This window comes from Triturus cristatus, chromosome 4_2 (genome assembly GCF_964204655.1).
Source record: "Triturus cristatus chromosome 4_2, aTriCri1.1, whole genome shotgun sequence".
Taxonomy (NCBI): Eukaryota; Metazoa; Chordata; class Amphibia; order Caudata; family Salamandridae; genus Triturus; species Triturus cristatus.
The window spans coordinates 700,054,132-700,071,045 of record NC_140586.1 but is presented as its reverse complement, the minus strand read 5'-3'; the positions used below and the strand labels follow the sequence as shown (position 1 = coordinate 700,071,045).

At 40.2% G+C, this 16,914-nt stretch overlaps 1 protein-coding gene across 4 annotated transcripts in view; it reads right to left on the bottom strand.

Annotated features, from left to right (window-relative positions):
* The window catches only part of PCSK9 (proprotein convertase subtilisin/kexin type 9), a 172,725-nt gene that overhangs the window by 18,642 nt on the left and 137,169 nt on the right, over positions 1 to 16,914 (bottom strand). For 2 of the 4 annotated variants that reach the window (XM_085602521.1, XM_085602523.1), the window contains 2 exons: positions 9,525 to 9,590; positions 1,640 to 1,788 (listed from right to left, as the gene is read on the bottom strand). In XM_085602521.1, coding sequence (XP_085458647.1) covers positions 1,640 to 1,788; positions 9,525 to 9,590 — 215 coding nt within the window. The remainder of the gene's footprint in view (positions 1 to 1,639; positions 1,789 to 9,524; positions 9,591 to 16,914) is intronic. The other 2 variants (XM_085602522.1, XM_085602525.1) reach the window with 1 other exon arrangement.

The following is a 16,914-nucleotide window of genomic DNA, read 5'->3' as shown; positions in this document are numbered from 1 at the left end:
GCTTAGTCAATAGTTTTTAGCCATGTTTTACAGCATCCCCAATCTTGTGCAGCATGCTTAAAAAACCATGCAATTGCCAGCGTCTTTTTGTTGGCGCGTGCACCATGCATGCACCTGCCTACAAAATGACGCAATCGCTTTTTTTCTTTTTGGTTATTGATCCGGGTTGGATCTGTAAATATAAAGAGAAAAAAGTAGAACTGGTGTGGGAGCAATAAGGGGGCAGAAGCAACACAGAGGGAGGGTGGTGTGGAATCAGTGAGTGAGGGGTGGGGAAAGCAACAGAGGAGCTGAGAAAGTCACACAAGGTGCTGTATGTCAGAATGCCATGTAAAGAACAAGAATTGCTAAATCCAATACGTCTTACCTTTGGGACCTATTGGCTTAGTCAATAGTTTTTAGCCATGTTTTACAGTATCTCCAATGCTGTGCAGCATGCTTAAAAAAACGATGCAATTGCCAGCTTCATTTTGTTGGCGCGTGCACCATGCATGCACCTGCCTACAAAATGACGCAATCGCTTTTTTTCTTTTTGGTTATTGATCCGGGTGGGATCTGTAAATATAAAAGGGAAAAAAGTAGCACTGGTGTGGGAGCAATAAGGGGGCAGAAGCAACACAGAGGGAGGGTGGTGTGGAATCAGTGAGTGAGGGGTGGGGAAAGCAACAGAGGAGCTGAGAAAGTCACACAAGGTGCTGTATGTCAGAATGCCATGTAAAGAACAAGAATTGCTAAATCCAATACGTCTTACCTTTGGGACCTATTGGCTTAGTCAATAGTTTTTAGCCATGTTTTACAGTATCTCCAATGCTGTGCAGCATGCTTAAAAAAACGATGCAATTGCCAGCTTCATTTTGTTGGCGCGTGCACCATGCATGCACCTGCCTACAAAATGACGCAATCGCTTTTTTTCTTTTTGGTTATTGATCCGGGTTGGATCTGTAAATATAAAAGGGAAAAAAGTAGCACTGGTGTGGGAGCAATAAGGGGGCAGAAGCAACACAGAGGGAGGGTGGAGTGGAATCAGTGAGTGAGGGGTGGGAAAGCAACAGAGGAGTTGGGAAAGTCACACAAGGGGGTGCAGGCAGGGGTAGCAACATGAAGGGCGCGGGGAGTGCCGCAAATCGGCACAGTGTGATGTGAGGAGGGGGAAAAAAATCAAACAGGCAAGAGAGAGTGAGAAATGTGGAGCTGGAGGTAGAAGCACACAACCATGAAAGCCATACCCAGAGGGTGAATGCATCATGGAGAGGGGTGGTGGAGAAACATATGTAAGAGAGCAACACGAGCACAGCGGACGTGCAGGAGAAGTATACGAGTAAACCTGAAGAGGTACATGATAAGTACATGCAAGAGACATCTGGAAAACACATGCACTCTTATGGAGCACTTAAACAAAAAGAAAGAAGTAGCACCTGAAACATTACCAGTGGATGGACACAAAGTAATGTGTCAGTGCTCCAGGGTAGGGACAAACACAATAAGAGAAAGTTAAGCCCACACCATGCTAATGAACAAGAACTAGCTACTGGCAAATTGTGTTATCTGGTAGGTGAGACCTAACTAGAAAGGTCAATGATGAAAGCCAATCATTGAAATCTAGTTTGATGAAAGATTGACTTAAGTTGATGCTGCATACCTCCATGTGCTCTCCTCTCCGCTTTCCGTTCTTGGAGAAACTGGAGCAGCTCAGCATTTCCTCATTTCCACTGCAGTGAGCAACAGCTATCGCTGCACGAGATAGTCCAGACTGCTTTGACCAAACCGAACGGCAAAAGAGCTCCTCCTCTGGAAACAAAGTAAGATTCCAAAACAGACTTTAATTCAAGGACAGCAATTAGTATTCTGGTCTTCATGAGTTTATAATTGAACAGGGGAAAGCAATGTTATATGATTTACATATTGTTGTTAAGAATACAATCATAACCCAGTCACACACAATTGAAAACTAACGTCATGTATATTTTTCATACACAATGAAGATACAGAAAGTTACCCAGCAACCCATGCTGGTCAGATGTTCACAGATCTTAAGACCTAAAGGCTCCAATAAGACCTTTAGAGACCTTCCATCCCGATAGTCAAGTGCAAGTTAAAGATATCCCTTGCAGCAATTAAAAGGACTAGCACTTCTCAAGTTTACTTTAAAGTACCTTTTCACAATTTTAGAGGACAACTTAAAATACAACATAATACAGCTGAAAAGCAGTTTAAGCCACTAATATTTGTTAAAAAAAAGGATACGTATCAAAAGCCACTTTAAAGTAAGGGAAAGATAACATGCATTGAGGTGCCTACGTAGAATTGTCTAATGATAATTCTGTATGATTAGAATGATTGTCGCTTCATTCTAATCGGCTGTCACAAACACACCGATTAATATGCTAATACAAGTACTAAAGAAACATTCAGTGACATTATTTAGAGCTCTTGCTTGGAATTATTATAGCAAAAACATGAATGGGTTGTGTAAGCGCGGATGTGGAATGAGCGCCACCTTCCTTCATATCCTTTGGGAGTGCCGTGAGGTCGCGGCGTATTGGCACCGTGTGCATGCAGTAATGGAGTGTGTCATTGGGGTCGCTCTGTTGCCTGAGGCTCGTAGATTTATTTATTTATTTATTTATTTTTGAGATTTTTTATTGCGCAAACAATTACCCGGAGGTGTCTCGGCGCATGTGTGAGCTAGCAGGATCATAATAGTAGAGTTCACTGATCAAACAGCCATGTCTTTACGAGCCTCCGAAAGCTCATCAGGTTGGGGGCGTTTTTGATATTTAGTGGGAGAAGGTTCCAGAGTCTTGGTGCAGCCACTAAAAAGCGACGATCTCCCCAGGTTGCCGTTTTGGTGCGAGGTACGGGCAGAAGGCAAGTGTTAGCCGATCTCAGCAATCTTTTGGGGGTATACAGCTGGAGTGCCTCAGTCAAGAATTTAGGTCCTGTGCCATGCATGGCCTTGTAGGCAATGCAAAGGGCCTTAAACTTAATACGGCTCTCTACTCTGAGCCAGTGAAGCTGGCGGATGGCTAGGGTGGTAGGCTGGCGGTGAGGGATGTTTAGAAGAGTTCTGGCAGCCGCATTCTGTACAGACTGTAGTTTTGACAGCACTGATTTCTGGGTGTTGAGGAAGAGGGCATTTCCATAGTCCATTTTGGAAAATACCAGAGTGGTAACTAAAGTCTTCCCAGCAGAGGAGGGAAGATAAGGCAGCAATTTCTTTATTTTCTTTAGCATGAAGAGAGCAGAGGAGACAACCTTGTTGACATGAAGGTTGAAGGTTAGTTTGCTGTCGAAGATGACTCCCAAGTTCCTCGCTTTTATCACTGGGACAGGAGGAGAGCCCAGTTGTTTGGGCCACCAGGTGGAGGACCATTCTGGGGCGAGGTTGCCGAAGGTCATAACCTCGGTTTTATCCGAGTTAAGCCTTAGGCAGTTGGAGGACATCCACGTACTGACAGCAAGCATTGCTTCCTGAAAATTAGCTGCCACTGCTGTGCCATTCTTATGGATCGCCAGCACCAGTTGGGTATCGTCTGCGTAGGAAGTTAATCGCACCCCGTAGGCCTTTATTACCCTCGCTAAGTCCGCTACGTAGATGTTAAATAACGTGGGACTTAGCGAGGAACCCTGTGGTACTCCGCATGGTAGTGCAGAGACGGGAGAGTAGAAATTACCCAACTTGACTGTCTGGGTGCGGTCGGCCAGAAAAGATGAAATGAGATTTCTAGCCAGGCCGTCAATCCCCAGAGCTGTGACACGGTCGACCAAAATGGCATGGTCGACCGTGTCAAATGCTGCGGATAGGTCCAGAAGAATTAAGATGGCCATTCCTCCCTGATCCATGATGGTTCTGATTTCATCAGAGGCTTGTTGAATGTGTGGGAGCCGAATGATTACAACGTTGCCCAGGCCCGGTGGGCGGCACTTGGGAACATGATTGCAAAGAGGGATATTGCGCGGCTTTGGGGTTCCCAACGGCCTCCTACCGTGTCAGTATGGAAGGAGAACATGGACTGGTGCATGTTTAGAGAGAAGACGGTATATCTGGCTAGGGGCAAGCCTAGGGCGTGGAGTAAAATTAGGGGCCAGTGGAACACCTACCGAGGGAACATCTGTACGCCCCCCTTTGAAGACACTCCGGACATTTCTCTGTCCCCCTGATCCTGAGGTTCCTAGAATACTGTACTCCTTTTGCTGATTGTCCTCACTTCTCCACTGCCTCCCCCCCCTGGTCATCTCTATTGTCCTCCTGATTCTCTACCTGGTATGGCAGGTCCCCCCCCATCGGAGCTCGACACCGTCTAGAATGTTTCTCGCCTTGAGTTTTGTTTCATTGTTTTTCTGTTTGTTCCTTTTCTTTAAAAAAAAAAAATTAAAATATTGGTATCCTGCCTATCTTCTGAGTTGCCGAGAATATATCCTGTAATTCTGCTGGACCTCTGGGGATCAGTCGCTGCTTCGTGACGTCAAGCAATTGATTTGCATATACTAGCGGCCGGCCCTTGTGGTTGTAGGCCTTTATTTGTAAGGATGTTGTTTTGCACAATAAAGTTTAAAAAAAAAAAAAAACATGAATGTGCATGAGCGAAAGTCTGCATACTCCCAGCTACTAACTGCATTTATCATGGCTATAAAACTATTCATCAAGTCGTATGCATGTGGCTTGCTTTGAATAAATGTGGGGAATACAATTCTACTGTACCACTACAAAGGATGGGTTTGACTGGCTTGTTTTAATGGGCGTGATTTTAAAAATGGTAATATCCCCTTTGACATCTCCATGGAACAGAGAAATCAGAAAACAACAAAAGTAAACAAGCATTGGCATAGCCAATGGGTCTTCCCTTTGGGACCTTATAAGAGATTAACTACCCAAGGGGTCTTCCCTTTGGGACCTTATAAGAGATTAACAACAATGCAAGAGCTAAGCTATTGGCCAACACATCTCTCTCAGTGAATGAGCACTTTTTGATTTCTGTGCAGTGATATGGGATTGGCAGCGGTGAAGCGAATACTCCAATCCTAGGGTCCTTTACACAATTATGAGTTGCTACCACTTCCAGTTGAGCCCAAAAATATATTCAGCCTTGAGATTAGCTGTCAGGCGATGCGGAAATGCTGCTATTACGAACAACTGTTCTGGTGGTGGTATCTTCTTTAAAAACATGTATTTATCTTTCTTTACTTGTTCTTTTTCGGTGGGGCAAAGACCGCTTTGGTAGTTGAGATCTGTTGAAATCAGTTCATAATACAGAGGGATAAAAGCATACTTCCCTCAGCTATGAATGCTGAAAGTATCATTCAAATTTTGGATCAGTCCACATTAGAGCAATTAAATGTTGAAACTATCGGCAAATTAGAAGATCAAAGGTACCCCCTGAGATTAATTATGAGGTCTGGGAGAAAGGGGGGAAAACAAGAAGGATTAGTTACTTACCTGTAATCCTAGTTCTCTCCGAGGGGTATCCTCATCAATGTCATAAGCACTTGAATATTCCCACCCTTGCACGGGACCCCGGAAACACAATCATATATGTTATTAACATATATGCATCTATATATAAATATATATATATATATATATTACCTACTGGCGGTCGCCAGTAGGTAGTTATAGTTAGGACCGTGTTTCCATAGGAAATCTCAAAATTCTATTTTGAATAACTTTGGCACCGGTTGACGAATCCTCGCAAAATTTTCAAAACTAATGGGGCGTTCCGCTCAGCTCCTACCCTGAAAGTCTCGGGGTGATTCGTCAAGCGGGGGCTGAGAAAAAGGGGGGGGGTCCCAAAACACGTTTTCCCCATGGATTTTTCCATAGGGACTTTAGTCGCAGCTACAGCCCGAACGGCTGAACAGAATTATGTGAAATTTGGCAGAGAGGTAGCCATAAGGTCCATGAAGTGCCTTTTGCAGGTTTGGTGTAAATCTGTTCAGTATTTCCTGAGAAAATAGCATTTAAATCAATATATATATCTATACGCGTGCAGCGTGCGCGCACTGAGCAAGCCCTGTGCGCGCACCCTGCCGTGCGCGAGCGCACTTCTGATTGGTTGTTAGATGTCAGTAAACATTCGAATCGGTGGAAATCAGGAAGCGGTGGCCGCCATTTTGTCTCTCGCAGTCTGAGGCAGTAAAAAACAAAGGGGGAGAACGTGTAAAGGGGACAGAGTGGAGAGATATTGGCCCACTAGGCATTGGCAGGGGGTCACAGTAGGACCTTGTAGGGCAAAAAAAAAGAATTATATTTTTTTAAAAAATATCGCCGAGTACGCGCACCCAGCGCGCACCCGAAAAAAACTTTTAACAAAAAAAAGAAAAAAAAATCACAGTAAAGTGTTTAGATATTAGGTGGCTCTAAAAAGAGCCCTTGTGTTCATTGAGTGCTTTTTTGGTAGTACCTACAAGTAAGTACCGATGCAGAGTCTTAAGTTCAAGAGGAAGACTCTGTTGCCTTCATCAGTGAAGTGTACACCATCTCCTCTATAAATGTCTTGCATGTTGTAACGCAAGTTGTTGTGGTATATAGAACCCATACCATAGTCTCTGAGGAAAGCAGAAATAGATTTGTCGACGTGCTTCCTTGCTTTGTCAATCTGCGGACAATGTTGGTTGGACCAGTTCCACTTTTGCCTTTGGCATATATTAGAATATACAAAGGCAGTTTGTGGAAAAAGTGACATCAATTGCACAAAGGTGTCCTTAACAAGCATTTCCAGACCTACCCCAGTTAAAGTGCCTAGGTCATTTCCACCACAGTGCACAATAATAAGGTTAGGCTGTGGGAGATGTAGAAAGGTTTTCACCAAAGGCATTAATTGGTGCCACTTTAACCCTCTCTGACCAATTCATTTAATGTCTACATTTGGCAAAGCAAGGTCTCTCATCATACCTCTTTTTACTGCATACTTTTCACTCCAGAAGACATAGCTGTGACCTACAATCCACACTGTGAACATCTTCCAAGGAGATCTGGATGCACTCAGGATGTGTCTTTCAGCAGAATGGCAATATGAAAAGAAAGACAGTTGAAAAAAGGAGGCATACATATTTTTTTTTAACAAAAAGAACTGATTGGCTGATTCAAACTATTTTAAAGTTAAAACTAGGCTGTCTGTATACATTTTTAGAAGCATGTTTTGTATTGGTTATGAAAAATGTGTTGCCACTGAACATTACTTTGGATTTGCGGAGAGGTTTGACAGGTCAAGCACTCTTGCTCTTTGGATTTGAAACATTGTGTGCTGAACTTTTGACCTCTCTGCACACACCAGTGTTCCATGACCTGTTGCTATGGCAGCAGGCAGAAGTCATGTTGGGGGAAGGGTTCAGTTGGAAAAGGGTTGAAAATGACAACCAATAAAAAAGTGTGATTCCATTTGAAAAAATGTGGGAAGGAATGTCATTTGGAGTTAACATGTATATGTGTGAAAAAAGAGAGGGAAACTGTGCCATTAACTGGTTCTGCTGAGAGGAGAGAGGTGTTCAGCTCAGAGATTCTGGTCTGATAAACTGCTGTGTGACTGCCACATTTCTTTCACAACTAACTAATTTTAAAGGTGAGTTATGAGTTTGAGAGGGGGTGTTTGTGGTTAATTTAGATATAAAAAAAAGAATTGTGATTATTTGTTTAAAGTTGTGATTTACATTTTGTGTTTTGGGAGATATTTAACTGTCTTGAATATGTAAAATATTATGGAGTATATTTTCACCATAAGTTAAGGTGTACTGGTAACAATGAGGAATAATATTTTGTGCCTACTATCAAACCATGAGTTTGTGTGCAGAGAGGAATTGTTGACAGAGATTTAATTTGTGTTGCTGTTGAAAAGTAAGACTTGCACCTGAAAGAAAAGGAAAGCTTCTTTTTAACTGTGATGGTTAGGATTTAGCAGAAATCACTTTGAAAGAAATGAGAGGCAAATGCCAACACATTTGAAATTAGCATGGTAGATTTTCGTTCTACATTAAAAGTTGTGAATTACATTTTATGTTGTGGAAGATATGTATCGGTCTTGAACATGTTGGATATTTTGGAGTATGTCTTCCCCAGAATCAAAGGTGTGCTGAAACTATGCACTGTTACATACATCCCAGCAGTCTTCATGCATTTCTCTTGCACCAGACAAAAAACAGTCTCTGTGTGCTGTTTCAGATAGCACTGTGTAACGCAAACACATTCAACGTCACCAAGGCTCATTTCCTTTGCTCTAGTGTAATCACTCACCCAGATTGCACATGCTCATGGTATGAAGTAGCTGTTAGGACATGTGCTCTTTTCTGCCTCTGTGATCTACAAGGAAAATGTGTCAGGCTGTAACAGTAATTCTCACTTGCTCTACCACAGTAGTAAATGCGCTTTGAAATTGCCAATCAAATTCTGTTTTCTGCTTAGAAGCACACCATGAGGCTGTGTGCGCACAGGAATTGTGGCCAGAGATGTAATTTGTGTTGCAGTTGTTCTGTAAAACATGCACTTGCAGGAAAGGGACAGCTTGTTTTCTTCAAATGTGGTGGTTAGCAGTCAGCAGAAATCACTAAATCGCAAATGAGAGGCAAAAGCTAAAACATTTGAAACCAACAGGGTAGATTTTCCTTTCAAAATAGCAAAGGCACAGGTAGTTGCCATATGTTCAAAACTGAAAATAACCCTTAGCACACATGCACTGTTACATACATCCCAGCAGTCTTCATGCAGTTTTGGAAGTCTCTTTGCTCATCTGTCTTGCACCAGACAATACACAGTCTCCAGAAACACACTCTTGGCACACACGCAGCAGCTTCTCCAACACTCCCATGCGTAGTACTCAGCTCTGTGTGATGTTTCAGATAGTGTGTAACGCAAACACATAAAAACATCATCAAGGACTCATTTTCTTTGCTCTAGTCTAATCACTCACCCTGTAACACATGGTCATGGTCTCAAGGAGCTGTTAGGACATGTGCTGTTTTCTGCCTCTCTAAATGATGGAAAATGTGTCAGGCTGTAACAGTAATTTGGTACTATCCAGGAACACTGTTTTGTGCCTAAAAACACAGCATGAGTCTGTGTGCATACAGGAATTGTGGACAGAGATTTAATTTGTGAAGTTGTTGTTCTGAAAGAATTGCAGTCCCAGGAAAGGGGCAGCCTGTGTTATGTGCCTAAAATGACGGCATGAGTCTGTGTGCGCACAGGAATTGTGGGCAGAGATTTAATTTATGAAGTTGTTGTTCAGTAAGAATTGCAGTCCCAGGAAAGGGGCAGCCTGTTTTCTAAACTCAAATTATCCCTTAGCACACATGCACTGTTACATACATCCCTGCAGTCTTCATGCAGTTCTGGAAGTCTCCTTGCTCATCTCTCTTGCACCAGAGAATACACTGTCTCCAGAAACACACTCTTGGCACACATGCAGCAGCTTCTCCAACACTCCCATGCGTAGTACTCAGCTCTGTGTGATGTTTCAGATAGCAGTGTGTAACGCAAACACATAAAAACATCATCAAGGCCTCATTTTCTTTGCTCTAGTCTAATCACTCACCCAGGTTGCACATGCTCATGGTATGAAGTAGCTGTTCGGAAATGTGCTCTTTTCTGTCTCTGTAAACTATAAGGAAAATGTGTCAGGCTGTAACAGCAATTATCACTTGCTCTACCACAGTAGTAAATGTGCATTTAAATTGCCAATCAAATATTGTTTTCTGCCTAGAATCACACCATGAGGCTGTGTGCGCACAGGAATTGTGGGCAGAGATTTAAAGTGTGTTGCAGTTGTTCTGAAAGACTTGCACTTGCAGGAAAGGGGCAGCTTGTTTTTTTCAACTGTGGTGGTTAGCACTCTGCACAAATCAGTAAATCACAAATGAGAGGCAAATGGTAAAACATTTGAAATTAATGAAAAGCTTAAAAAATATTTTAATGAATTATAATTACAAAAAGGAATTTTTTTTAAGTTTCTTGCCGGTATTGCTGAGCAACAGTGAAAAAATAAAGAAATGCCTTTAAGGACAAGAAAGAGGAAATAAAAGCAACAACAAGTATATCTGGACAAAACTGGGAAAAGAAAATAGGAGGAAAAGCTTGTGATGGAAAAAAGAAAAACTCTACTGGTAAGAAAACTAAAGTTTTCTTTAAAAATATCTTCAAAAAAACAGAAAATGGCAAAAATAAATGTAAAACAAACAGTGTTTTATGTACAAAGCAACAACAGAGTCAACAGCAAAAAACAAAAGCTAATGTACAATCAGAAGTAAGTAAAACTGATTTAACACGAAAATTAGATTTTAAAAACATTCGTTGAAAAATGTTTCAGAGAAGAGTGATGTTAAATTTGCTAAAGGATGTGAAAAAATATAAGAAAAAATCTAAATTTATTAAGAAAAAATTTTTTATAGAAAATATTGTAAGTAAGGCTTTGGAAATAAAAAGAAAACTTTTTATTCTAATTTTGAATAGGATGCGTAGATTAGATAAATTAGTCAATGCAATGAAGTCACAAAGCAAAAGGAAAAGAGAAGTGAAAAAAGTAACTTTTGTAAAGTGTTCTTGGGAGAATGGAAGCACAGTTCAAGTACTGAACCATTTTTTAATGAAGAGAGTTATCTTCAAAGTAATAGTTTGTTGCATGCAGTTGACACCAATGGTAGAGCATATGAAGTTAAGGATGGTTGTGTGATGGAAAAAGAGAAAATGGTCCCAAGAAATGAGGAAGAAGTAATGGCTGCTGAGGCTATGGGGAGACGTCCAAAAGCCCCAGTGTACACTTGGAACTGTAGTAGTATTTGTACTGTGCGTCAGGAATCTATTGATAAATTACGTGACTTTCTAAGAGAATATAGTAAAAAGAGTGTAAAACAGAAGATGAAGGTGCTTCAAACACTAGATCCATGCAGAGTGAGAGAGAATACTGGTTTGCAAGGACATTCTCTGGCTTGTCTATCTAGAAAAGTGTGTAAAAGTGTTTTTCATCATTTTAGGATGCTGGCTGTTCATCATACTGAAATGAGAAAGTTTGTGAGAACATTGTATTTTGCTAAAAGTCCAGCAGTAAAGTTGAGTTAAATAATGCTCTGTTCCGTGGATCTGTATCAGATGTAGTGAAGGTTACCGATGAGATTCAGTTTTGTTACTTTGGTCCAGAACAAGAAAGTGCAGAAAAGGACACAGTTAATGAGGAAAATGAGGAACAGAATGTAGAACTCATTATTACTAAAAATTTTGAGGATGAAATGACAAAATTTACTATCATCTCTAATGAAAGACCAAATATTACTTGTATTTGTTGCCGCAGAAGCCATTATAAAATTCAAACAAGGAATGTTGATCTGTATAAAAAAAGTGAAAATGAAGATAATTATAAGTGGAAGAAGGATTTTGCAACATATATATTTCTGGAAAATTGTTTTGAATTGGGTGAAGATTAGCGTATTTGTAAATACTGTTATAATAAGTTAGAAGAAAATAGAATGCCGACCAGAGCTGTACATAATAATTTAGAATTGGATGCTATTCCTGCCGAACTTTCTGATTTAAATACATACGAGTCTATACTCATTCAATGTGTTCATCCGTTCCAGACCATAGTACGTATGGAGCCCAAAACTGGTAAATTACCTCCTTCAGATTTACTGAGAGGTTTAAAAGGAAGAGTGGTGTATTTGCCATTGGATTTGAAAAAAAATATGGAAACTATTGATGTAGATACTTTGGAAACTGAACCATTAGTTATTCTGGTTAATGGTGTACCTACAAAGAATAAGAAGATTTGGCAGGAGCTGGTAGATGTACGGAAAGTACAAAGAGCAAATTTATATTTGAAAAGGAATAATAAATGGTATGAATCAATTTATATAGATGAAGAAGAAGATTTACAAGAAGACACAGAAACACCAACTGGACAAATTGAAAAAGTGGACAAGTCAAAAGAAGAAGAAATTTATGAACATTTTAGCATACATCCTCTTCATTCAAAAGAAGTTATGGGAGACACTATTGATCTGTTTCAGATGAAGAAAGCAAAAGGAACTCCCGTGAGTGTATGGGAGAAGAGCTTGGAAGCTCGATGTTTTCCTCAGCTGTTTCCTACAGGAAAAGGTGGACGATACGATGAACGCCCAGAACAGATTCCAGCTTCTGAGTATCGGACTACAAGACTATATGCTGAAGATTCAAGATTTCGTCAAAGTATTCCTTATTTGTTTCATCTTTTGCAGTAAATCACATTTTAAAAAGTACATCTACATAATGTGTCTGCTAAGGATTTTATGGAGAAAGTGCAGCACCGAGATGATCATTTGGAAACACAATTGATCAATCTGATGGCTTGTCAGCGTGGGACAAATGAATATTGGTACTGACGCCATGGAGAATTAAAATGCATGTTACGGAATTTAGGAACTCCTACATGGTTCGTAACCCTAAGCTGTGCCGAGTACGCTTGGGATGATTTATTGGATTTTCTACGGGAGGCAAATTCAAACATTAAAAACATTGAATACAAGACAGCAGGAGAACTGTGCTCATTGGATCCGGTTAATGTTTGCAGATATTTCAATCATAGATTTGAGGCTATGATGTCCTTCATCTGCAATAAAAAAAATCCACCTCTTGGAGAAGTAGTGGATTTCTTTTGGAGAAAAGAGTACCAAGCAAGAGGTGCTCCTCATATTCATATGCTGTTGTGGATCAAGGATGCCCCAAAATTTGGAACAGATGCTGATGAAGCAGTGTTATCTTTCATTGAAGAATATGCAACATGTGCTATACCTAAAAGCACAGAAGAGAAAAAGTTAAAAGAGCAAGTTTTACGTTTCCAAAGTCATCGGTGTGGAAAATACTGTCGACGGAAGTACAAGAGCAAAGATAAATTCTACACAAAGTGTCGATTTGGATTTCCTAGACCTGTTCTTTCAAAAGGAAGAGTCAACAGTTTTATGTCAGCTGTGCGACATACTATAACAAGAAAATCTCCCAAAAAATACATACAACCTAAGAAGAAAAGAAGAGGCAAAATTTATAAATGACTACAACCCAGTCATTTTAACCATGTGGAATGCTAACATGGATATTCAGTATGTGGCAGACAATTCTATTGCTGTTGCTCGGTATGTCACATCTTACATCACTAAATCTGAGAAAACAGAATTGAAGGAAATGTGGGAAGAGATTTCTCACGAGAAGACTGTCAGTAAGAAGCTGTACAGTTTCAGTTTAAAGATGTTATCGCATCGAGAAATTGGATCCTACGAATGCTCAGATAGGTTATCATCTGCAAGTCTTTACTCGAAATCCAGAAGAATAATTTGGGTCAGTTTAGGCCTTGCAGGAATGCGAAATCGGGTACTGAAATCTGTTGGAGAAATTGAATATTTGGCCGAGAATGACCCAGAAAGTACAGATATTTTGAAAACAAACATGTTGGACACATATTACCCAAAAAGAAGTCATCATCTTGAGAACATGTGTCTCTATGAAGTGCTGCAGAACTACATTTTTTCACGGAAAGCCACAGAAGACATCAACAATGGAAAATATAAAGTCATTGGTGAGGAAGGATGTTTGGTGAAGCAAACAAAAGGAAGTTTGATAAATCACAGGAAGCTGAGTTGCAACACTACTGACAAAAAGGAATTTTACTACTTGGCTCTTTTACAGCTGTTTAAACCATGGCGTTCAGAGGACGAACTACTGGGAGAATTTCAAAGCTATGAAGATTCTTTTAATGCTAGCAAAGACAGCATAGAATGCAGTACTTTCACAACTTATGTCCAAATGTTAAATGAAGAAAATGAACAGGAAGCAAAAATTGCAGCTGAAGTAGCTAGAGACAGTTCTCAAGACAGCCAAAGTTCTGGAACACTTAGTCAAGATCCCCTAGGACAACCAATCGTAGAAAATGAAGCTGCGGTAGCCATGACTGAAGTAGAAACGGCTATGAATCAAGCACAGGAAGATTCAATAGACTTACTAAATCTGGAACAACAACTGAATGAAGAACAAAAACAAATTTATGAAACATGTAATGCTTTTTAAAATGTATGATTGAATATTAATACTTTTTTTCTTTTTTTGCAGAACTAGAAAGAAAAATTAAATGAAATTCTGTTCCCTTGCAAATTACTAAAAACATTTTTTTTAAAAATAAGTTATTTTTTTTAAAAAATAAGTGAAAAATATTTGTATTTCTCAATCCTCCCTTTTCATGCTTCCATTTCTTCACCTCTCTTTGTACATTAAATTTAAAAAAAAAAAAAAAAAAAAAAATTAAAAACATCCTAGGGTGCGCGCAGGGTGCGCGCACCCCAAAAAAATAAAATAAATAAATCCCCAAAAATGTTTGGGGGGTTTAGTTTTTAAGTGGCTCTTAAAAGAGCCCTTGAGTTAATGTAGGGAAACAGGAAGAGAAAAACGAAAAAAAAAGAAAAAACATCTATGGCCTACTGCACTCATGCGCATCAAATTTTCTCTGAATGAGATCAAGACTGGTCTCACCCACAGAAATAAGTCGACCGCAATCAGTGCAGCGTGTGGACAACCTCGCCAAACAAGGAGGTCCAACAAGAGGTGTGGAAGAAGGCGAAGGCACCATCGCAGAAGAAGTGCTCGCCTGAGCTGCCGAAGATGTGCTCGGCTGAGCTGCTGCAGATGTCGTCGGCTGAGCAGGTGGAGGGTTTGCTCCAGAAGCTCGACGAAAAGTCACTGGATGCATTGCCTCAACATGCCTCATCATAGTATGAATACTAAAAGAATACTTCTTGTTAGCATTCCCACGTGATAAGACTTTTTGACACAATGTACAAGTAACTTTCGGTGCATTCACCTTTTTTTGTCCCTCTGGGAAAGTAAAAAACTGCCATATAAAGCTTTCTTTCTGCTTCCTGTTCCTCTGTCTCTCAAGAGTGTCCTGGTCAGTGTCTGAAGATGGTTGCTGTTCAGCCATTGTCTCTCAACAACAGAATAGCTCCTTCTCCAAGGGAATCAGAACTATTAATGAGGGGAGTAGGTGTGGTTTGGGAAGAATCTGGAACTGAAAGTACTTCAAACCAATCATAAGTGATGATTCTTGATCACATGACTTGCCATGAGGGGATTGGGTGTGGTGTTGAAACAATCAGAAACTGAAGTAATGATAACCAATTAGAAGTGTTGTTTTATTAAGCATATAACCCGAGGTGCGCGCACTGAGCAAGCTCCGAGCGCGCACCTTGTGATTACGCATGCGCGAACGCGTAGGAGCGCATGTGCATACGTCATATGCGCGTACGTAACGCGCATACGTTGCACACGCGTATACGCGAACGTAAACGCGCGTAATTTAAGCGTATGCGGAAGTGAACCGCGTGGAGCGCGTACGACGCACGCACGCATGCGTACGTACGCATGCGTACTGGGTGCGCGCTCCCAGCGCGCGCTAAAATGTATGTATGCGTACGTAAATAACGTACGACGGTATTCATAAAAAACTTACGAAAACGTACTAGGTGCGCTCTCTGAGCGCGCACCCCAAGAATTTATATAAAAAAAAAAAAGTGGAGAAAAATTAATTGCAAAAATTAAATCAACTGTTCAACTTTATCCTAATTGAAAGTTAAAAAAAAAGAGCCAAAACAAATAAAAGGATACAGATAATATATAAATGAATACATAGGAATTAAAAAAAAAAAAAAAAATCTATATATATATATAAATAATTTAATAATTCAAAAATTAGCATTTAAAAAACCATACAAATTCACTGAAAAAAACATAGGTTTCACAAACGTTATAGTTAGGAATTAGCATTTAAAAAACCTTGCAAATTCACTGAAAAAACCATAGGTTTCACACACGTTATAGTTAGCTGGACATTTCTCTCGTAAAAAACCATTGAAATTCCCCCGTTATAGTTAGTACAGCTAACTATAACTTGCGCGACCGCAATTCACTGCTGATGACGTCACATATTACATCACTCAAGACATGGTCAGTGACATCACTCATGACATCACTGATGACATCTCAAATGACATCACAGATGATGTCACTGTTGAAGACATCAATGTGATAAATTACCACATCTTCTCACACCCTTATAAAACCGTTGATATACCAACTGAAAATTACACAGTTCCATTCTCAAATCCATAAATAATGCAATACTAATAACTGCATACCCAAAAAATAACTTTTAGGTCTTCATTCACCTCCACACACTCACCTGTGAGTGATGTCACTGACCATGTCATGAGTGATGTAATATGTGACGTCATCAGCAGTGGATTGCGGGCGCGCGAGTTATAGTTAGCTGAACTAACTATAACGGGGGAATTTCATTGGTTTTTTGCAAGGTTTTTTAAATGCTAATTCCTAACTATAACGTGTGTGAAACCTATGGTTTTTTCAGTGAATTTGCAAGGGTTTTTTAAATGCTAATTCCTAACTATAACGTGTGTGAAACCTATAGTTTTTTTTTGTGAATTTCAAATGTTTTTTAAATGCTAATTTATGAATGTATTATATTTTTTAAATATTTTACAATAAGCTACCTATATATATAGTTATAGATTAACTTTATCCTGTAATATGGAATGGCTCAGTTTTTTTTTTAAATTTATTTTGTATAGAGTTGAACAGCATAGTTAATATCTTCTATAAACTTATAAACACTTTTTAAGGGTTTTTGACCGTGCGACAGTGAACGCATGAGTACGTGCTCCGTGTGCGCATGCGTACGTGCTCCACGTGCGCATGCTTACATCGTGCGTGCTCCGTACGCGCATGCGCGCTTGCTCCGTGCGCGTACGCGCATGCATGCGTGCTCCGTACACACATGCGTGCGTGCTCCGTGCGCATGCGCGCATGCTCCGTACGCGCATGCATGCGTGCTCCGTGCGCGCGTGCTTCGTACGGCAAGTCATGTGATTTAGAAACAACACTTTATTGGTTTATAGTAG